This window comes from Delphinus delphis, chromosome 11 (assembly GCF_949987515.2).
Source record: "Delphinus delphis chromosome 11, mDelDel1.2, whole genome shotgun sequence".
NCBI classification, from domain to species: domain Eukaryota; kingdom Metazoa; phylum Chordata; class Mammalia; order Artiodactyla; family Delphinidae; genus Delphinus; species Delphinus delphis.
Genome location: NC_082693.1, coordinates 60,592,025 through 60,615,770, shown reverse-complemented (window position 1 = coordinate 60,615,770; position 23,746 = coordinate 60,592,025). Strand labels below are relative to the sequence as shown.

General features: G+C 37.1%; 2 protein-coding genes across 4 annotated transcripts in view; both read left to right on the top strand.

The window, feature by feature from the left end:
- OSBPL8 (oxysterol binding protein like 8) overlaps nucleotides 1-16,858 on the top strand; it is a 193,744-nt gene extending 176,886 nt beyond the window's left edge. For all 3 annotated transcript variants that reach the window (XM_060025286.2, XM_060025287.1, XM_060025288.1), the window contains 3 exons: nucleotides 8,390-8,495; nucleotides 10,456-10,558; nucleotides 12,363-16,858. In XM_060025286.2, coding sequence (XP_059881269.1) covers nucleotides 8,390-8,495; nucleotides 10,456-10,558; nucleotides 12,363-12,495 — 342 coding nt within the window. In that variant the 3' untranslated portion in view covers nucleotides 12,496-16,858. The remainder of the gene's footprint in view (nucleotides 1-8,389; nucleotides 8,496-10,455; nucleotides 10,559-12,362) is intronic.
- A 2,041-nt stretch (nucleotides 16,859-18,899) lies between these two features.
- On the top strand, nucleotides 18,900-23,328 carry BBS10 (Bardet-Biedl syndrome 10). Its single transcript, XM_060023859.1, has 2 exons — nucleotides 18,900-19,084; nucleotides 19,510-23,328. The coding sequence occupies exons 1-2, from the start codon at nucleotides 18,900-18,902 to the stop codon at nucleotides 21,488-21,490; spliced, it is 2,166 nt and encodes a 721-aa protein (XP_059879842.1). The 3' UTR covers nucleotides 21,491-23,328.
- Nucleotides 23,329-23,746: the final 418 nt, after the last annotated feature.

Below are 23,746 nucleotides of genomic sequence, written 5' to 3'. Positions count from 1 at the left end.
AGTGTATTGTTTAGCCTGAATATCCTTGTATTTTCTACGGATGTTTTCCTGTAATTGATATCTAGTGTCATAGTGTTGTGGTAGGAAAAGACACTTGATACGATTTCAATTTTCTTAAGTTTACCAAGGCTTGATTTGTGACCCAAGATATGATCTATGCTGGAGAATGTTCCATGAGCACTTGAGAGGAAAGTGTAATCTGCTGTTTTTGGATGGAATGTCCTATAAATATCAATTAAGTCCATCTTGTTTAATGTATCATTTAAAGCTTATGTGTCCTTATTGATTTTCATTTTGGATGATCTGTCCATTGGTGAAAGTGGGGTGTTAAAGTCCCCTACTATGATTACGTTACTGTCGATTTCCCCTTTTATGGCTGTTAGCATTTGCCTAATGTATTGAGGTGCTCCTATGTTGGGTGCACAAATATTTACAGTTGTTATATCTTCTTCTTGGATTGATCTGTTGATTATTATGTAGTGTCCTTCTTTGTCTGTTATAATAGTCTTTATTTTAAAGTATTATGTTTTGCCTGATATGAGAATGGCTACTCCAGCTTTCTTTTGCTTTCCATTTGCATGGAATATCTTTTTCCGTCCCCTCATTTTCAGTCTGTGTGTGTCCCTAGGTCTGAAGTGGGTCTCTTGTAGACAGCATATATATGAGTCTTGTTTTTTTATCCATTCGTCCCATCTATGTCTTTTGGGGGGAGCATTTAATGCACTTACATTTAATGTAGTTATCGATATATGTATGTTCCTATTACCATTTTCTTTATTGTTTTGGGTTTGTTACTGTAAGTCTTTTCCTTCTCTTGTGTTTCCTGCCTAGAGAAGTTCCTTTAGCATTCGTTATAGAGCTGGTTTGGTGGTGCTGAGTTTTCTTAGCTTTTGCTTGTCTGTAAAGCTTTTAATTTCTCCGTCAAATCTGAATGAGTTACTTGCTGGGTAAAGTAATCTTGGTTGTTAAGTTTTTCCCTTTCATCACTTTAAACATGTCCTGCCACTCCCTTCTGGCTTGTAGAGTTTCTGCTGAGATATCAGCTGTTAATCTTATGGGGATACCCTTGTTTGTTATTTGTTGCTTTTCCCTTGCTGCTTTCAATAGTTTTTCTTTGTATTTAATTTTTGATAGTTTGATTATTAGGTGTCTTGGCCTGTTTCTCCTTGCATTTATCCTGTATGGGACTCTCTGTGCTTTCTGGACTTGAATGATTGTTTCCTTACCCATATTAGGGAAGTTTTCAACTACAATTTCTTCAAATATTTTCTCAGTCCCTTTTTTTTCTCTTCTTCTGGGACCCCTATAGTTCGAATGTTGGTGCGTTTAATGTTGTCCCAGAGGTCTCTGAGATTGTCCTCAATTCTTTTCATTCTTTATTCTGCTCTGTGGTAGTTATTTCCACTATTTTATGTTCCTGGTCACTTATGCATTCTTCTGCCTCAGTTATTCTGCTATTGATTCCTTCTAGAGAGTTTTTAATTTCATTTATTGTGTTATTCATCATTGTTTATTTGCTCTTTAGTTCGTCTAGGTCCTTGTTAAACATTCTTTTATTTTCTCCATTCTATTTCCAAGATTTTGGATGATCTTTACTATCATTACTGTGAATTCTTTTTCAGGTAGACTGCCCATTTCCTCTTCAGTTGTTTGGTTTGGTGGGTTTTTACCTTGCTTCTTCATGTACTGTGTGTTCCTCTGTCTTTTCAGTTTTCTTAATTTACTGTGTTTGGGGTCTCCATTTTGCAGGTTGCAGATTCATAGTCCCGTTGTTTTTGGGGTCTGCTCCCAGTATGTAAGGTTGGTTCAGTGGGTTGTGTAGGCTTCCTGGTGGAGGGAACTGGTGCCTGTGTTCTGGTGGATGAGGCTGGATCTTGTCTTTCTGGTGGGCAGGACCACATCCGGTGGTGTGGTTTAGGGTGTCTGTGAACTTACAGTTTTAGGCAGCCTCTCTACTAATGCATGTGTTTGTGTTCCCATCTTGCTAGTTGTTTGGTATAGCCTGTCCAGCACTGTACCTTGCTGGTTGTTGAGTGGAGCTGGGTCTTAGCGTTGATATGGATATCTCTGGGAGAGTTTTCACCACTTGATATTATGTGGGGCAGGGAGGTCTCTGGGGGACCAATGTCCTGCACTCAGCTCTCCCACCTCAGAGGCTCAGCCCTGACACCTGGCCAGAGCACCAAGACCCGATCAGCCCCACGGCTCAGAAGAAAAGGGAGATAAATAAATAAATTAATTAATTAATTAAAATAAGGTTATTAAAATAGAAAAAAATTATTAAATATTTAAAAGTAATTTAAAAAAGAGAAAGAAAGAGCAACCAAACCAAAAAACAAATCCTCCAATGATAACAAGTGCTGAAAACTAAAAAACAAACAAACGAATAGAAAATAATGGACGGTCAGAACCCTAGGACAAATGGCACAGGAAAGCTATACAGACAATATCACACAAAGAAGCATACATATACACACTCACAAAAAGAGAAAAAGGAAAAAACATATATATATAAGAAAATAAAACACAGAAGAGAGCAACCAAATCAGTAAACAAATCTACCAACGATTATAAGCTCTAAACACTAAACTAAGATAAACATAAAACCAGAAACAAATTAGATGCAGAAAGCTAACCCCAAATCTACAGTTGCTCCCAAAGTCTACCACCTCAATTTTGGGATGATTCGTTGTCTATTTAGGTATTCCACAGATGCTGGGTACATCAAGTTGATTGTGGAGATTTAATCCATTGCTCCTGAGGCTGCTGGGAGAAATTTCCATTTCTCTTCTTTGTTTGCACAGCTCCTGGGGTTCAGCATTGGATTTGGCCCCGCCTCTGCATGTAGGTCGCTTGAGGGTATCTTTTGGGAAGTCTGAGGTCTTCTGCCAGCGTTCCATAGGTTTTCTGTAGGAGTTGCTCCACATGTAGATGTAGTTTTGATGTATTTGTGGGGAGGAAGGTGATCTCCACGTCTTACTCCTTCACCATCTTGAAGTCGCCTCCAGCTTCGGTCTACTTGAAAGCAGTGGCTTATAACATCTCAGTGATGGCAGCAAGAGAAGAATCCTCTGAACTCTCCTCTCTGTAAAGAAGGACACCGTGCCAAGTGTCAGTGCAGCATATGGGGAAATCTATGGGCGGCATCATAGTGTCCTTTGTGACTCAGGGGTCTGTCTTTCAAGCCAAACAGCCATTGTGCACAGCACCATGCTCTTCTGAAAATTCCTGCATCCAGGCTTCAAATGCAGAGCTCCATCAGAAGGCTTCTGAGTGCCCCCAAAGTCCTGCCTGGCTTCAGCCCCAATGACCTCTCCAGAAGTGGGAAGTGCCAGGATCCGAGCTCTCCATAAGGGGGGGGTGCACTGGGGTTGACCCCTCCAGAAAGTTGCGTGCAGGGCTGTGTATGTCTTTTGTAACCTGTCTGGGGGCTACCTGAAGGATTTATGCAGGGCATGCATCTTTTTTTTTTTTCTAACTCAGAGCTGAGCCAGAAAGGCTGCAGGCATTGCTTGAAAATAGTACAAGCCAAACTAACAACCTGCAGATACCTGGGGCAAAAGATTACCAATAAAACACACAATAGGCCATGTAAGGCCCAGGAGAAAAAGCTAGGGAGAGATTCTTTGGGAAACTAGGGCATTGAAAAGCCCCATGTATACAGGAGAATCTAGAAAGCCATGAAAATGCCCAAGGCAAGATGCTTATGCTCAGAGAAGACCTGCAAAAACCCTTACCTTTCACCTTAAGCTAATTTCTAGGCTTGAAATGTTGAAGGAGTGCCCGTACACAGAGCCTGTCTGCTAAGACTAGGAGAGTTTGGGTTTTGCGGGTTTTTTTGTTTTTGTGTCTTGTTTGTTTAGCTACTGGTGTTCAAGGAAATCTATGTCAAAATACTAGCTAAACACAAGCTGAGGAACACAGGCTTCAGTGACCATGCACAACAAGGAGAAAAGTCTTTGCAAATACAGTTTGGGAAATTCACTGAACAGATGGAGTACAATAGCCTTCAATAATACAGAAAGCAGCACACCCTGGAGAAAGTGGAAAATATGATTTCCAGAGTTACCACCTTATAATATTTAGATGTGTAGTTTTCAACAAAGAATTAAAAAGCATACATAGAAACAGGGAAATACGAACCCATTAAAAGGAACAATGTAAGTTGACAGAAACCATTCCCGATAAAGTCCAGATACCAGACTTACCAAAGACTTTAAAACAATTATCTTAAGTATGTTCAAAGAGTTAAAGGAAACAGGGACAAAGAACTAAAGGAAATCAAGAAAAAGTTATATAGACAAAATCAGAATATCAATAAAGAGAAATTATACAATGAAACCAAACAAATTCTGGAGCTCAAAAATACAATAACTGAAATGAAATATTCACTAAGATATTCAACAGCAGATTTGGAGAAGGTGGAATGCAAGAATCAGCTAACTCAGAGATTGGACAATTGAAATTATCTAGTCTGAGGAACAGAAAGAAAGGAATGAAGAAAGTGAGCAGAGCCTAAGGGACCTATAGGGCACCATCAAGTGGATCATCATATACATTAAGGGAGTCCCAGAAAGAGAAGAAGAAGAGAAAGAGGCAAAAGAATATTTAAAGAAAAAAGTCCACCAAATCCCCAAATTTAATGAGAGATATGAGTCTATAAATCCAAGAAGTTCAACAAACTCTTAAATAGGATAAACTCAAAGAGACCCCCACACCAAGACATTATAAGCAAACTGTCAAAAGTCAAAGACAAAAAGAATCTTGAAAGCAGCAAGAGAGAAGCAACTTGTCACGTATAAGCGATCCTTGATAGGAATAGTAGCCAATTTCTCACTAGAAACCATGGAGGCCAAAAGGCATGAGATGACATATTTAAAGTGCTGGAAGAAAAAACTTGTCAAACAAGAATTCTATATATGGCAAAACAGTCCTTCAAAAATGGGGGAGAGGGCTTCCCTAGTGGCGCAGTGGTTGAGAGTCCGCCTGCCGATGCAGGGGACACGGGTTCGTGCCCCGGTCTGGGAAGATTCCCACGTGCCGTGGAGCGGCTGGGCCCGTGAGCCATGGCCGCTGAGCCTGCGCGTCTGGAGCCTGTGCTCCGCAACGGGAGAGGCCACAACAGTGAGAGGCCCGCGTACCGCAAAAAAAAAAAAAAAAAAAAAATGGGGGAGAAATTAAGACATTTCCAGATGAGTGAGGTCATTACCACTAGACCTTCCATATAAGAAATGCTAAAATAGTCCTTCAGGTTGAAATGAAACTCAAAGCTGTATGAAGAAATAAAGATTTTCAGTAGAGGTAAATGGATGGGCAAATATAAAAGCCAGTGTTATTGTAGTTTTAGTTTACAACTACACTTCTTATTTTTTACAGAATTTGAAAGATTAAATGAATGAAAATAATTACAAATCTATGTTACAGAGCATACGGTGCATAAAGATGTAATTTGTGACAACAAAAACATATAGGGAGGGGCAATGGAGTTGTTAAGCAACCAAGTTTTTGTGTGCTATTGAAATTAAGTTGGTATCAATTTAAGCTAGATTGTAATAAATTTAGGCATAAATGTCATTCTCATGATAACCACAAAGAAAATATCTAAAACACATATACAAGAGGAAATGAGAAAGGAATCAAAACAATTCATTCCAAAAAATATCAATTAAACACAAAAGTAGTAATGAAAAAAATGAAGGTCATAAAAAGGTATAGGACATACAGAAAACAGCAAAATGGCAGAATTTCTTCCTTATCAGTAATTACCTTAAGTGTAAATTGATTAAACTCTCTATTCAAAAGGCAGATTGGCAGAATGGATTAAGACAAACATGATCCAATTATATGCTGTCTACAAGAGATTCACTTCAGATCCAAAGACACAAATAGAGTAAAACGGAAGGATAGAAAAAGTTATTCCATGCAAATAGTAACCAAAAGAGAGCTGGGATGGCTATACTAATATTGGACAAAATAGACTTCAAGTCAGAAACTATTACAAGAGACAAAAAAAGACATTATGTATTGATAAAAGAGCCAGTTTATCTCTATATATGTACCAATCTATGAAGCCCCAAAATGTATGATGCAAACATTGACCGAATGAAGGAAAAAATAGACCATTCTACAACAATAGATGAACGCTACAGTATCACTCTCAATAATGAATAGAACATCTAGATAGAAGATCAATAAGGAAACAAAAGTCTTGACTCACACAATAAACCAACTAATCCTAACATATATATATAGAATATTCTACCCAACAACAACAAATATACATTCTTCTCAAGTAAACATGGAACATTCTCCAGGATAGAACATATGTTAAGCCACATAACATATCTAAATAAATTTTTTAAAAATTAAAATCATGCAAAGTATCTTTTCCAGCCACACTGGAATGAAGCTAGAAATCAATAACAGAAAGAAACTTGGGAAATTTACAAATATGTGGAAATTAAACAAGACACTCTAAACAACACCAATGAATCAAAGAAGAAATCATAAGGGAAATTAGAAAACACTTAGATGAATGAAGAAAAACAAAAACAAAAACCACAACATACCAAAACTTATAAGATGCAGCAAAGGCAGTGCTCAAAGGGAAATATATAGCTGTGAATACCTATATTAAAAAAGAAGAAAGATGTCCAGTCAATAACCTAACTTAACAATGGGGATCTAGAAAAGGAAGGGAAAAACTAAACCCAAAGACAGCAGAAGGAAATTTGGAATGGAAATAAAATAGAGAATAGAAAAACAATAGAATCAATGAAACTAAAAGTTAGTTCTTTGAAAAGGTCAGCAAAGTTGACAAACATTTAGCTAGACTAAGAAAGAAAAAAAGCAAGAAGACGAAAATAACTAAAAGCAGAAATGAAATTGAGGCCATTACTACTGACCTTACAGAAATAAAAAGGATTATAAGAGAATATTGTGAATATTTGTATGCCAACAAATTAGGTAACCAAATGAAATGGACAAATTTCTACAAACACATATGTTACATAACCTGACTCAAAAAGAAATAGAAAATTTCAACAGACCTGTAACAAATTAAGAGATTGGACCAGTAATCAAAAACCTCCAAACAAAACAGATACATGGATAAAGAAGATATGGTGTATATACACAATGGAATATTACTCAGCCATAAAAAGAATGAAATAATGCCATTTGCAGCAACATGGATGGACCTAGAGATAATCATATTAAGTGAAGTAAGTCAGACAGAGAAAGACAAATATCATATGATATCACTTATATGTGGAATCTGAAAACATGATACCCTTGACAGAGTTGTCAAGTCCACTCAATGGGAAAAGAAAAGCTTCTTTAACAAATGGTGCTGGATTTCCACATGTAAAAGAATGAAGTTGGATCCCCTACCTCAAACCATATACAAAAATTAACTCCAAGTAGACCCACAACCTGAAATAAGAGCTAAAACCATAAAACTCTTAAAAGAAAACAGGGATAAATCTTCATGACCCTTTATTTAGCACCGTATTCTTAGATATGACACTAAAGGCATGTGGAACAACAAGAAGAAATAGATAAATTGAACTTCATCAAAATTAAACACTTTTGTCTATCAAAGGACATGATCAAAGTGAAAGACAACATGAGAGAATATTTGCAATCATTTATCTGGTAAGGGTTTAATATCCAGAATATATATGGAACTCCTTACTTAACAACCAAAGACAAACATTCCAAGTAAAAAATGAACAAAGGGCTTGAATAGACATTTCTTCAAAGAAGATACACACATGTCCAAACAAACACATGAAAAGATGCTCAACATCGTTAGTCATAAATAATAATATCATTTCCATTTATTATAAGATGCTTTCTACATTATCCAGATATTATTAAAAGTAAGCAATCTAAATAATTTTATTGGAAACCCAACATCATTCACTGAGAATGTTTCTTATGTTGGGAACAAGATAAGTATGATCTTAAAAGAGCACTATTTTTAACATTCAACTAGATGTACTAACTGGTGCAGTTAGAAAAGCGAGGTATCCATATTCTTATTTGTGTGTGCATAAAAATGTCTCTTGAAGGATATACAAACTAATAGTGTTGACTATCTTTTTAGTGGGGGAGAGACTGGGTGGATATGAGTCAGGAGTGGGAAGGAAACTCTTCATTGTATATTTTCTTATACTCTTTGATGTTTGTGCCAAATTAATGTTTCTTATTAAAATTAAACAATTTGTATAAGTGTATCATATTTGTTAAGTCTTAATTAGACTATTTCATCTTTGTTTTTATTTCCAAGTACTGTGCCCATGAACAGTTTTGACGGTTGTACAACATTGTCTTTAATTAGAAAATTCAGTGCAAATTCACATAATAGCATGATTTTTTTTTTCAGGTTAGTGTCCCAAAAATGAAACATAAGCCAACCAGGCAACAGAAGAAAGTGGCAAAAGGCTATTCCTCCCCAGAACCTGATATCCAGGACTCATCTGGAAGTGAAGGTAAAAATATTTATTGTAGACTATTGACTATAAGAGTCTAAATTTTTTAAAGTATATTACTATACTATGTTTGATATAAGAAAATGGTTTTTCATATTAACTCAAGGAGATTTGTAAGTTTTTGTGGGGGCAGGGATGATGTACAAGAAAAGCTATTTTAGATTATAAATTTCAAAACCAGGCCACAGGGTAAAGGCATGGGAAATGAAAAAAGGGGAAACATGCAAATCAAGAACCACACTGCAGTGCTAGCTCTTATGCCTTGTTAGCTTCTGAAAAATTGTTGCTGGTTTCCTAGATTCAACACAGGCACCATTTCTTGAGTTTTGGTCTCAGTTCCATGCTTCAGAAAAGTTTTTTATTTTCATAATAAATTACTGTGGTGTTTAGAAGTCACAGAAGTAAAAATATAACTATATCAAATTATGAACTAAATTTACTAGTGTGCCATTCTTGTTTAAGTCAGATAATGTATAAACTGTCTTGAACTACACTGAGATATAATCAAGGATTAAGGTAATGTCTGAGACATTATGAGAAAATAAAGTTTTCTTAAAACCGTAGTCTCTACTAAGTTCACACTAAGCTGGGGAACTCAGTTTTACAGAGATAATACTAGAGGTGAATAAATGGTAAATGCTAAGAAACTAGTAGATGACAAATAGTAAAGAGTTTAAAGGAAAGGGGGCTGAATTCAGCTTGAGGGAAGGTCCTTAGAGGAAAGGAACCCTGATGAATTATGAGGATTTTTAATGGTTTATAGCAATCTAGGCTTGAGGGATGCTGGTGAGTGGACACGATACTGGAATAAAAGAGGAATAAAATGAATAAAGTTCTAAAAGTAGGAGTCACATGGTACTGTTGTGCTCAAAAGGAGTATTAGTTATACTATTGTTCCCATTTCACAGAAGAGGAAAGTGAGACATGGGTTAACCTGCCCAAGGTCGTATGCCCCATGAGGCAGTATATATATATATATATATGCAGATATTTTGGCTTCTTAATTCATTCTCTTATCCACTCCACTATATTACCTATAATGTATCAGCTGACATTTACTGAGTATTTAATGTGGGCCAAACTGGTGGTTAAACATACCTTCCTACAACCATGTGAAGTCTGAGTATTATTATTATCCCAAGTTTACAAATGAGAAAGCTGAGATCTGGAGAGAGGTTAAGCTCTGAACAAAAATGGAAAGGAAGGAATGGATATGAGAAGGGATTTTTAAAAATACCATACACTTTGCTAGTTGACAATAAAAATTTGTAGAAGAGATATTTAAACCAATTGAAAAGGTTTAAAGTTTGGGTTACTAAAGGAATAAAGATAACATTAACAATTAATTAAAAAATTGAAAAGGGAGCTTAAAAAGCTGACTTCTTCAGATGTAGGCAAATAGGCAAGAGGCAGAAGAGAGTAATACCTCCTCCAAGTTAATATATGTTTTTTGGTTTTTGGTTTTTTTTGTGGTACGCGGGCCTCTCACTGTTGTGGCCTCTCCCGTTGCGGAGCACAGGCTCCGGACACGCAGGCTCAGCGGCCATGGCTCACGGGCCCAGCCGCTCCGCGGCATGTGGGATCCTTCCCAGACCGGGGCAGGAACCCGTGTCCCTTGCATCGGCAGGCGGACTCTCAACCACTGCGCCACCAGGGAAGCCCAATATATGTATTTTTAAAGAAATATTTTTGTCTATTTTAATTGGTTAAAAAATAAAGCTGATTCAATCCGAAATTTAACTAATTCGTGGTTACTTTAAATATATCTATAGTGTTCTAGTTTTGAAATATGATTGAAACTTCAAAAATGCCAAGTATTAGGAGTAGTATGTTAGTCTCTAAGCCATAAAAATAATGCCTAGGAAAATTATTACATGAGAATCATTAATCTGAAATTTAGATTGTTTATAATTAAATATGTTCACTGTTTTCACCAAGTTTATTCTAAATGTCTTTTTAGCTCAATCAGTAAAACCAAGTGCAAGAAGAAAAAAAGGGATAGAACTGGGAGACATTCAAACTTCCATTGAATCTATAAAACAAACACAGGAAGAAATTAAAAGGTAATACATACGACAGTGACTATTCATTTGAGTCTAGAGGAGTTAAGAATCCTGTTATGTAGGAAATCATATGCAAACTTTACATTTTTATAACATTGCTAAGCTAAAATAGAACCTTGGCGTCTGTCACCTGATTACTGAAACTTAGGAAATTCCTTCAGCACTAAAATATTTGGGAGAGATGGGGAGGTTGTTTTGTCTCATCTGTGAAACTGGAATTGGAGTCTCTTCATCTTACTGCTGTAGCATACTAGGAATGTAGTTGGGTTGAATGTGGAAGTGGGGTGGTTCCTGAGAAAGCCAGTCTCCTTTGTACATGGCTGATTTTAATTAGAATGTACCAGTTGTTAAAATATTGAAACACTTCCATAACAGTGGGCAAATAGCCACTACCCTGAGACCTTCAAGTGTTCCCTGTGCACTCCCAGACCCATCCCCTCACTCACCTCTGCAAGATCCAGCAACTAACGGTCATAACACGTAGGGAAGTTCCTTGGGAGGGAAGGGGTCCTGATCCTGCTCCACTGGTAAGGCTAGCATGAGTTCAGATCGGTTGTCTCCCATTGCTATATCAGATGTTAAGTTTTTTTAATATTAGCCAACCTTCTTTTGTGTATTCAGCACTCAGCGCTAGATGTCCTGGAGGATTTTTTTTTTTAAGATATTTTTTTCTGTTCTTGGTGATCTATGGCTTACATTTAATTGCTGTTTTCATCTACAGCCTCATTTCCTACCATTCCTCTACACTTACTCATGCTCTAGTCCTATGAAACTCCTCACATCTCCAGAATATACCGTGCTATCTCGTCTTTGGGTCTTTACCCACACTGAATCCGCTTTTTAGATTGCCCTTCCTCCCACCTTGCCCCTCAAGAAAATCCCTGTTTATCCCTCAGAATATAACTCAGATGTCACCCTTTTTGTAACATTTCTAATCACTCTGCCCGTAGTTATTAATCCTTCCACTTGGCTCGTATGGCTCCCTATACACAGTCTTTTTGAGAGCTTACTGCGCTATAGAGTTGCTAATTGTGTGTGTCTGTTCCCTCACTCCACCCTGCCCCAGTTGGACCGTGAGCTTCTTTAGAGCAGGGAGCGTGTCTTCTGCATCTTGGTATCATCAGCCCTTATATAAAGTGCTTGAGTTTCCTAACTTAATTATATTTATAAATTAAAGAGCCTACTTGTTCATATTCGCCTCCTTTCTTTCTCTATACTCATAAAACACTTCAATAGAAGAAGTCAAAAAGAAAAACGTCTTCACTAATCAGCTCTTTTTAGCCAAAAGCGTTTAGAGTGGCATGAGGATAATGTAAGCTCATTTTATGACTAAATTAACATTTTTTTGTTAGCATATGAAATGCCTACAGAGCATTCTTCAAGTTAGGAATGTCACAATATTTGTTGTATTACTTTTTTCCTGGTGAATTAAGGATTTTTCTCCAACTCTGCCTTTGTCTCCTAAAGAAAGATAAAAGAACCTTAGTGGGCCAACTAAGAAGCAAAATTTTTGTTTTAAAACCACTGTGATAACAAAGAAAGTGATATATTTTAAAGTCATCAAACTTTAAAAATTATGTTTAACACACATCATTAAGTAATATATTTGGTACAGTGCAGAGTATAGATTAGGCAAGACCTAATAGTGGTTCCACAAAGCATAATCAGCTCCCTGTTCAGGTGGTAGTAATTGATGGAACTTTATACAATTGAATTTTATACAATGATCATATATCAAATTGTGATTTCTTTGCTAACATTTTTGGTAAATAATTATTAAATTTATTGTTGCTTATTTTTATAGAAATATTATGGCTCTTCGAAATCATTTAATTTCAAGCACACCTGCCACGGATTATTTTCTGCAACAAAAAGACTACTTCATCATTTTTCTCCTGATTTTGCTTCAAGTCATAATAAACTTCATGTTTAAGTAGAAGTTCTTTACCATTGAATCAATGAACTGGAATGATCATATTTGGCCTGGGACCAATGTTGAAGATGCTTTGGTCTTTATTGAAACATCACAATATTTCTAAAACAGAAAACCTTAGAAATATATGTAGAACTGTTGACTTTTCCTACCTTCTATCCTTAACCCTGAAATAAGATCTATTCTATTTGGTTATTAAAGTGAACTATGTGTTAAGTGCCAGAACATTTCTAGCTTTTGTGAGACTGTGTCTACATGTGAGTATAATAAATCCACATGTATACACAATTGTGTCTTATGTATACCTTACAGTAGTCTTTGTAGTCTATGATATGTTCGTGTTATGAAATATATAGCATTAATGTCATTCATAACAAAAATGCTATCAATCTTATAAATATATGTGTAGCAATCTATTTTCTTCATAAAACCGGCACAAAACTTCTATCAGTAAGGAATTACAGAATGGGAAATGATGGGATAATAGACATAAATAGTTCAATGCACTGTACTGTGAAAAAAAATCATTTCTAAAGCATTCAGTTCAATTGTCTTCTTAGAAACAGCAAAAAAAAAAATTGTGGTCAAAATTGATTTGAGAGACAAGGTGGCAAACTGCTTTATCAAAAGTTTACACAAGATTTTTTTTAAGCCCTAGAATTTAATATTTATAGATACAGGTATAAATATATGTATGTGTATATCAACAAAAAAAACCCTGGTACTCGGATCTACTGATTATATATTTCCTGTCATACCTGTATAACACCCCATTAAGCACTTGCTGAAAAAAGTGTGGTCAAACTTGATTGCTGTCCTTCTTTCTTTTTTTTTTTTAACTCAGTTGGTCCAATAACATAGGCCAAATTTTAGAGATGGAATTATAGGGTGAATGAAATGCTGATAGTCATGATTTTTCATTATGAAAAAGTTATTTTAGCTTTCATTTAGATTCTAGTGTGTTCAGTGAAACAGTTGAATAGAAAATATATATATAACCAATATTTTACTTCAAAAGCCAAAAAGAGAAGGACAATGAGAAAAGACACTTCGTGTGGTGGTATTTATGTGTATGTTAAAATTGGTTTCTTTAAAATGTGCAATAAGTTGAGCATCTAAGAAGAGCATCAAGTTCTCAAGTTTAATTCTCTGTTATCCTTCTCTGTTCTCAGTAACTGCAGTCTGTGGCAAAACCACAATTCCTCAAGATTCCTTTTGTTCAGGCTCAGGCAAACATTTTTCCTAAATATTTTTTTCAGTTTAATGTTTTTCCTTTATGTATCTTAGAATTCTGAAAGTAGATTTTGAAATGAAAATGAAGGTCAGAGAGAATAATTGCTCTGGCTACACTTGCCTTCGACTAAGAAGAGACTGAGACACTAGTAAAAATACAATCAAATGTTTATGCCATGATAAGTATAAAATCAAGGAATGATTGCTAAATTATGAAAATTGAAAATGATTAAAAGGGCCTGCTTTTTACCACCTAACCAATATAGCTATCTTAAATATCCTTAGATTTTATGAAGAGCTATTTCCCATGTATTTTTGGCAAAAAAGTGTATTCCATATGTATGTGTGAAAACATTTTTTAAATAGATTATGCGTAAATAACATATACCTACACCCAGTATAAGTATAGGTATAATGTGACTACACTAGAATAGGTGGGGTTTTGTTTGTATTTCATACTTGTTGATATAATTTTTATACTCACTTTCTGTTACCAATGTTATGCTCTACTGCCTATTCATTGATATATATTTTGTAAATACTGTACGACTTGATCCTTTTTTATGGTTTAAATTAGTATTAATTTATATAAGTTGATTGGCTGATCACAAAATAATTTCATTATTAAACCCTGAAAACTTATATTTTGTGTTGGCAACTCCCCTTTGGGACTTTAGTCATGTTACTTTCATTTGGTCTAAACAGTGTTTTATTTGTATGGTTATCTTCTAAGACTGGAGAGGTAGTTATTTACTTTTGTATATTTTCTTGTTAGGGCAAATGTGTTATGGGCTCTTATTACTCAAGGAGTCAAAAACTATTTCATGAGAAAGAGCAGGGTTACTCATGACTGTTTCTTATACACTAAAAGCATATATCTAATCTAATAGTCTTCTTATGTTTTTATTTGTGTGAGTTCCTTTCTGTGAACTGAACACAAAACTCAGGAATAGGTGGCTTAGTTTTAGATCAGTGCTTATACTAGGCTTAGTATGTGAATACTTTAAAACACACAATTAACTTTATATTTAGCCATATATGTAGTTGACTTCTCCACCTGAGATTAATCTTTCTTCACAATGGATTCATAAAAATTGTGATTTACAGTTCCCAGTTGTCTGAGAGCCTCATGGTGGTTTTTAGGATTTAAGACCTATGACCGTTTTTTTTTCATTTGATCAAAAATTTTATTTTTTCACTTGAAAATTTAAATGAGTAATAATTATTGATGTGTGCATTTCTGTTTTAGTTGTTAAATATACTATGCCTTCAGTTATCTACCATTTAGTGAGACGTAGCTGGCCCGGGAAAAGATAATAAATACAGCATGTGAAATAAGTTTCAGCAATAGATATTTTACTTATATTTCATGTCAGTACTTTTTTGTATTACTTATACAGTGTAATCTTTGTTACCATTCCATTGAAACAATTGGCCTTGTAAAATAAAACCCTCATTTAGTATTTACGCTTTTGTGCCTTTAAGAAAATACTTTTTGTCATTTTTGTGTTACAGAACTATAATATGATTCAAAGTGTTTATAGTCTTAATTATCACAAAAGGGTCATTTCTCTGTCACTTAATTTCCTTTTATATAGCTATAGCATATTTAAACAGTAATGCTGTACTTTTATAAGGGTTTTTGTCTATTTACCTATCTCAAATATATCCTTCACTTTCAGACATCATTGAAGTAGACCTGTCAGATTATTCTGCGTATTGTAAACAGTGCCTTTTTGATAGAATTCACACTGTTTTAGGGTGTCAACTCGTGCCATATACACACAAAATTATGTGGAGAAGGCAGTTTTAACTTTCTGAAGAATATCTTAGTCAAATATTTAAGGAAAAAATGTATAAAATTCCATTTTTTCCAGTGTTTAGCATTTCTAGTGAGCAATGAATATATTTGGGGGTTTTTTTGTTTGTTAGACATACAGTGATAATGAGCCATACATGATGCTGCAGATTATTTTGAATTATGTTAAATGTATAGAAATAAAATATTAAAATTAGCGTTTATACCAAATTTTCCAAATTGAACCATAGTGGGGTCAGGGGGGAACCCCACACAAATCACTAAGTTTACATTTCAACCTCTATCTTATTTGACTACATGGAAAAAGAGATTCTTGGGCTTCCCTGGTGGCGCAGTGGTTAAGAATGCCTGCCAATGCAGGGGACACGGGTTCAAGCCCTGGTCCGGGAAGATCCCACATGCCACGGAGCAACTAAGCCTGCGCGCCTAGAGCCCATGCTCTGCAACACAAGAAGCCACCGCAATGAGAAGCCCGTGCACCGCAACGAAGAGTAGCCCCCTGCTCGCTGCAACTAGAGAAAGCCTGTGCACAGCAACAAAGACCCAACGCAGCCAAAAATAAATTATGAAAAAAAAAGAAAAAGATTCTTTAAAATGTATATAACCTGCCACTATTATGTAATTTGCTTTCATTCTGTTTACCTGTAGTATGAATTTAGTATATTTAATTTGCTTTTTGTTACTCTTAACATACTGTTTGTTTTGTTACAGTTTTTAATTGAAGGATGGACTGTTAAAATTGTATAGGACCAGTGTCTCCTTAATATGATTAACATATTTAGAAGAACCACAAGAAAACCATGACAAAATGAATGTGAATATACTTTCTAAAATATTTAGAAAATTTTATCTTTCTGCACTTATTATGTAAAATTATTTTAGTATTACAACATTGAAATTTATTTAAAGAAAAAATGCCATGAAACATTTGAACTGATGAGCCACAGAACTTCAGTTGAAAATTTTCACTTCTTAGCATGCTAACTATTCATTTAAGTTAAATATCCTGTTTAATGGCCGTTTATAAATTCAAATACTACCACTGGTCAGTTTTGTAAAATAGAATAAAAGGATGTTATCTGCAGTGTAAATACAGCACACTGTCAAATTCTTTTCCTTAAGGTGCATAGTAAATGTACAGATAGTCATAGGCAACTGTTTTGTAATGTATTACATTTCTAATCTGTTATTCCTAACCTATTATAAAAGTTTGCAGAGACAAAAGAATTGAATTTTTCTAATCTGTAAAATGATGCTAACTTCGACAAGTAGGCATTCTAAATAAAATTTTTAAAAAGAGTAAACTGATCAAACGACTGAATATAACATATGGTGACCAGATTATTTAGTCTTAATTTTTTAATTAAAAATAATTTTGTGTGGGGGGGTAGTTGTGAAGGATGGTGAAGGGCTTGGAAGGGATTTAACAGCTAGAATCCTTAATGTATGCTTTACGTGATGCTTCATATTCATTCTTCTTGAATACTCATAATAACCTTCAGATGAGTGGAAGTTACATTTTACAGATGAAGATTCTGAGGCTCAGAGAAGTTAAATGATTCTAAAAGCTACATAGTAAGAGTGACAGCGAGCCCAAGTTTGAACCCATGTCTGACTTCTATGTCCATTATCTTTCCACTGTACACTTAAATAGCACTCTGACTTTACTTCTAAATCCACTGCTCAAATCGAGTAACCCCTTTGTGATGGGTAAGAACGAAAGAACCTTGGGAATTCCCTGGTGTCCAGTGGTTAGGACTTGGTGCTTTCACTGCTGAGGCCCAGGTTCAGTCCCTGGTTGGGGAACTAAGATCCCACAAGCCGCGTGGTGCTGCCTAAAAAAAGAAAAAGAAACTTGCCATTACACAAGCATATACACAAAACCCACATGAAAAAGTTTTTCCCCCCGCAAATCACCTATTAGTCCATACTGAGTCAAAATCACACATGTTCCAAGAAATCATTCCTCTTCAGTTTTCCTCTTTTTCTCCATCATCCTCCCCTCCTGTATTTGCACCCCTCAGGATCCAGTTCCTTCTGGTTAATAGTGAGCTGGTTCTGCCTTACTGGGGGGAAGGGGAGGGCTGACAGGCTTCTTCTGTCCTATGCATAGGAATAAGGGGTAGGGAAAACAGGCCCTCACTGTTCAACCTCAATGAAACATCTACAAGGTAAATAATTTTCTTACTAATGTTGACCACACTCTAATAGGTGTCCTGTATTGTGTTATGACAATCAGCTCTTTTGCACCTTACAAAATATCCCTTTCTTGTGGAGATAGTGGGCCCCTACAGTGGTGACACGTCACAGTAATTTGTTGAGTATGTTGTACTTGTTGAGTGCTTAGTACCTACGAGGCACCATGCAAAAACAAACAAAAAAACCGCCTTGTAAACATTCTCACCCTCCTTAAAACCTTGATTTTTTTTTTTTTTACTTATCTATTATCACCATTTTTTTTTAAGATGAGAAAAGCGGAGACAAAAGAATGTCACAGATAAGTACATGGCACCGCAAACCCAGGTCTAAATATTAAGCCTATGCTCTTAACCATTTCATCCTTAAGAGAGAGGGTATGTGTGTGTCAGTATACGAAACAGTATGTTGTTTCTGCTTAACAGTATGGTTTTTTCTGCCGTCGGATTGTGTCCAGTAATCTTCGGTCACTGTGTTTTTAAAGCATCCTATTGATTACCAATGTGGCTAAGTGTTCACATCTATCACCTCTGCTAAAGAAAAATTAAACTGTGGTGGGTTTCATAGTGATACCTAAGCCCAGGAAATGTGGCAAAGCCCCCAGCAGAAAGCACGAAGCCTGCAGCTCGTGACTGTAGCCAGGGCCTCCTCATCTGTCCTACAACCCGAAAGAGAACCGCTGATGCAGTGTGGACAGGATATGCACGAGTCCAAGGCAGAGGTTTTTGTTACAAAACAGCGAACTTTTGAGGGAGGTCAGGAACGAACCGAGCTCTAGCCGCGGTGCCCAGTCCCTCCGCTCTCGTGCCGAGTTCCTGGGAGACGGAGGGATCTGGTGGCAGCTGAAGCCTCCAAGAAAGACGAATGAATTCACCTAGGAGGGGGAGAAGGGCTTGCGGTTTCCTGTCCGGGGACAGCTCCCGAGAAGCCCCGACCTCTTTCCCATCTTCGCGGGCTTTTGAACCGCTAGCTCCTACTGGCAGAACGGCGGGGCTCTCCCACTGAGCGGGCGGGAAGGTAGACCCTCGCCCAACCAAGAAACCGAGCAGCACCGGCTTCCGGCCTCCTCCCCGCCTCTTCCGCTTCCGCTTGCGCCCCGCTCCTGGTCGTGCTGGGCTTCCTACAGGCGGCGACCCGAAGCTGTTGGAAGCTGAAGGGCTATGGCCGCTGCGGGATCTGTGAGGGCCGCGTTGCAGGTGGCGGAAGTGCTAGAAACCGTCGTGAGCTGCTGCTTGGGGCCCGAAGGGCGGCAAGTTCTGTGTACCAAGCCCACTGGCGAGGTGCTGCTCAGCCGGGATGGCGGCCGCCTCCTGAAGGCGCTACACTTAGAGCATCCCATAGCCAGGTACTTGCGTGTCACGCCCCAGACCGTTAGAGCATCCTATAACCAGGTACTCAGGTGCCGCACTCCAACCTTCAGTCCATCTCCCTGAACTTCTTGTCCCTGAGCTTATGCTCCTGGAAGAACTGACCTTGGACGAGACCAGTGTACGCTCAGAGTTAGAGCGCTGCCCGCTGCCCGAGGGAACATTCCCAGACATCGAATCATTAACAACTGCCGAGAGCTTGTCTCACTCCTTTCCTTCCGGCTCGACCCAACCCCTAGAATCTTGAAGTAGAACAAAGTAACTTAAAAAAGGAAAAAACTAAAACTAAGGATATCACAGAGACAGTATTCTCGTTTTATGCCTGTAGCTGTAAAAACATGGTTTCAACTTGATTTAGGCAGCCCTCTGAGAATCTGAGTTGCTTTATTTCTTTCTTGTACAGGATGATGGTGGCATGTGTTTCCAGTCATCTAAGAAAAACAGGAGATGGTGCTAAAACATTTATTATCTTTCTTTGCCATTTACTCAGAGAACTTCATGCAATCACAGACAAGGAAAAGAATTCTTTCTTTTCTGAAAATATTCAAACCCATGGAAGGCACTGGAAAAAGTGTTGTCAGTGGAAGTTTATTTCCCAAGCTCTTCTAACATTTCAGACACAAATATTAGACTACGTTATGGACCATTACTTAAGTAGACACTTTTTGTCCATCTTTTCTTCATCCACCAAAGAGAGACCATTGTGTAGGAGCTCTTTAGAGATGCTCTTAGGAGCATACTTTTGTGGAAGAGTGGGAAGAAATAATCACAACTTTGTATCACAGTTGATGTGTGACTACTTTTTCAAGTGTACAGCTTGTGAAAGTGGGTTTGAAGAAGTACTTGAGTTAGTGGATGACTGTTTTGTCGAGTTGAAAGTTGGTGTCACTGGCCTTCCTGTTTCCGATTCCAGGATCATAGCTGGGCTTGTGCTTCCCAGAGACTTTTCCGTGTACTGTCCAGCAGACGGTGACATAAGAATAGTGATAGTAATAGAAACCATTCAGCCTCTTTTTTCAACTTTTGGATCAGAGTTTATTCTAAATTCAGAAGCACAGTTTCAGACATCTCAATTTTGGATTACAGAAAGGACAAAAGCGATAATGAAATATTTACAGAAGCAGAATGTAAAATTGCTCCTATCTACTGTGAAACAACCAGACTTAGTAATTTATTGTGCAGGACTGAATGGCATATCCGTGGTGGAGTGTTTATCATCTGAAGAACTTTCTCTTATCCAGAGAGTCACTGGTCTCGCTCCCTTTGTAGTACCACAGGCTTCTTCTCAGTATGAACTCTCTAACACTGCTATGGTGAAATTTTGTAAGCCCTTTATTCTTAGATCCAAAAGGTATGTTCATCTTGGCTTGATTAGCACATGTTCGTTTACACCACACTGTATAGTTCTTTGTGGTCCAGTGCAGGGTCTTGTTGAACAACATGAGGTTGCTTTACATGGGGCATTTAAAATGCTTCGGCAATTATTTAAAGACCTTGATCTAAATTATGTGACACAAGCCAGTGACCAAAATTGTACTTCAAGTCCTCTTATTTATAAGAATAGTAGAGAAATTAATGACTTACCAGAAATTGTTAATGGCTCAATACAAAGGCCATATCAGGACACAGTTGTAAAGAACAAAGATGAACTGGCAAAAACTCAAACATATTTAAAAGCATATTCAAATTTGGTAGTTCCAAGTGTAGAATTAGAAACAAATATATTGTGTTCAACACCAACAGTGACACTAACAGATACATACCAGACAGATGCAACACTGAGATGTTTCTCTCCAGACAAAGCCAGGATAATGGATGACCATGAACCATTTATTGAGAGTAATTCTGCTAACTCAGCAACAGAAAATACTAGAAGAGAAATCTCTTATGAAAATTTACAAGTCACAAAAAATGCTAGAAAGGGGAGCATATTACCAGTGAGATATAAGTCACTAGAGATGTGTACTTCCCAGAGTTACTGTTTCTCATCTGTACCAGCTGGTTGTGTTTTGCCAGTGGGTGGTAATTTTGAGATCTTGTTGCATTACTATCTTCTCAGCTATGCCAAAAAGTGCCAGCAATCAGAAGAAACCATGGTTAGTATGATAATTGCTAATGCACTTTTAGGCGTTCCCAAAATCTTGTATAAGTCTAAGAAAGGAAATTACAGCTTTCCACAAATATATATAAGAGCTCTCCATGCACTGCAAACCAATCAACCCATGATAAGCAACCAGACAGGTTTGGAATCAGTTGCTGGTAAATACCAGTTACTAACTTCAGTTCTTCAGTGTTTGAGAAACATTTTAACCATTGACTTGGTAATCAATATTAAGAGACAACCTCAGGAAATTTATGATCAAGATTCGGAAGAGGAACTATAAAATTGGAAGCTTTTTATTAACCAAAGTTTTAATCCAACTCAAGCCATAGCCATAAAGCAAGGCAGGCATGTGACCACTGATTTTCAAGTTAATTCAGTCTAGTTAGGAAAACAGCATAACTTAAAAAGTCTTTAGAAGTACACAAGGCCAGCACACATTCAGACACAAATATTAGAGACTACATTATGGCACAGTTCTGAGGAGGAATCATTCTGGATGGGTGAAGCCAAGATCTGAGTAAGTGTATCTTTTTTCCCCCTCAGTATCCCTGTGTCTCTGCTGTGTGTTAGTCTGTGCATTTGGGGGAAGGTATTTCCTTATAGCTCCTTTTTACTTTTCTGTATCTTTTTTCACTCTTCATCCCTTCTCCCTTGCCTTTCTGTATCTAGTTAATAGAGTAATTTAATCTCAGATATGGATGTGGTCTTCAAATGCCATCCTACTTTAATTGTTTATAATATAAAACATTATTTGCTTTATTTAAAATGATTTATTTTCCTACTCATAATTTCTATAGCAGTGAGTAAAAGGCTCATTTTCTTTTTCTCAGAGTGTGAGTAAAATTAGTTTTTACTTTTTTGTGGCCCCTTGTTTAGAGCCTGGATAGATTTTTTCCCCATTCATACACCAATGAGTATGTCACCATAAATGTGGCTTTGTGCATTGTAAACTTATTTTCATTTCTTTAGTTGAAAGTTAATTCCAGAAAGGATATGAAATTCATGCTATCATTTTCTCCTGTCCTCTAAGAGCTTGCAAAACTAATTCATGTATTTGCTGAGTTTTCTTATATTTGGTGCATAGCCAGAGTTCAGTAGTAATGCAAGAGGGAGGGGATATGGGGATATACATATGCGTATAGCTGATTCACTTTGTTATACAGCAGAAACTAACACAACACTGTAAAGCAGTTATATTCCAGTAAAGATGTTAAAAAATAATAATAATAATTTGAGAATTACAGTTGGCTCTCCAGTCCTTGGGTTCTCCATCTGTGGATTCAACCAACTGTGGATTGAATATATTCAGGAAAAAAAATTCCAGAAAGTTCCAAAAAGCAAAACGTTAATTTGCCAGGTGCACTGGCAACTATTTATATAGCATTTACATTGTATTAGGTATTATAAGTAATCTAGAGATGATTTAAAGTACACAAGACAATGTGCACAGGTTACATGCAAACACTGTGCCATTTTATATAAGGGACTTGAGCACCCACAGATTTTGGTATCCTCGGGAGGGGGGGAATGTTCTGGAACCAACCCCCCTTGGATCCCGAGAGACGACTGTATTTATTTCTAATATGAATTTTTTAATGTTTATATTTTATCTTAAAGGTTTATAAATGCAAATAATACTGTGCACCTAGCTGTGAATAAGGACAGTGTCTTCTACTTTTAGTAGTTCTCTGTAACACCCCAGGCAGTGCTGTGTTCATACCAAGTATTCGGGAGTGCTTGTTGAATAAAACTGTTATCTTTAATCTGATCTAATTATGTGTTTCCAGTTTACTAATTCAGCAGATTCTTATTGAGTGCCTACTATGTGCCAGATGCTGAATATACCATGGTAAACAAATAGGTATGGTTCCTACCTTCATGCACCTTTCCTCAAAGGTTAATGGGTAGTAGATGGTGACAACACTTGGATCAAGATTAAATTTAGGAAAACTGATTAAAATTTCATTACAGTTAAACTTGAAAAAGCGGTGACTAATAATGTATTTAAGAACTGTAATATTCCATCATGCAGATCTCATGATCTTTTATATTAAATATAATTTCATTTTTGTAAGGTTTATGCCATATGTGATAACATTATTTCACTTCTGTGACTATGGAGAGAATGTATTAGCTCTGTTTCTTTGTGTGTATGTGTATATATGTGTATATATATATATACGTGTATATATATATATATACGTATATATATATATATGTATTTTTTTTTCGGTATGCGGGCCTCTCACTGCTGGGGCCTCTCCCGTTGCGGAGCACAGGCTCCGGACGCGCAGGCCCAGCGGCCATGGCTCACGGGCCCAGCCGCTCCACGGCACGTGGGAGGCCCCTGCATCGGCAGGCGGACTCTCAACCACTGCGCCACCAGGGAAGCCCTAGCTCTGTTTCTTATACAGATTTCATAGATATATAAACGTACTGTAGGGCTTGGTGGCGCAGTGGTTGAGAGTCCGCCTGCCGATGCAGGGGACACGGGTTCGTGCCCCGGTCCGGGAAGATCCCACATGCCGCGGAGCGG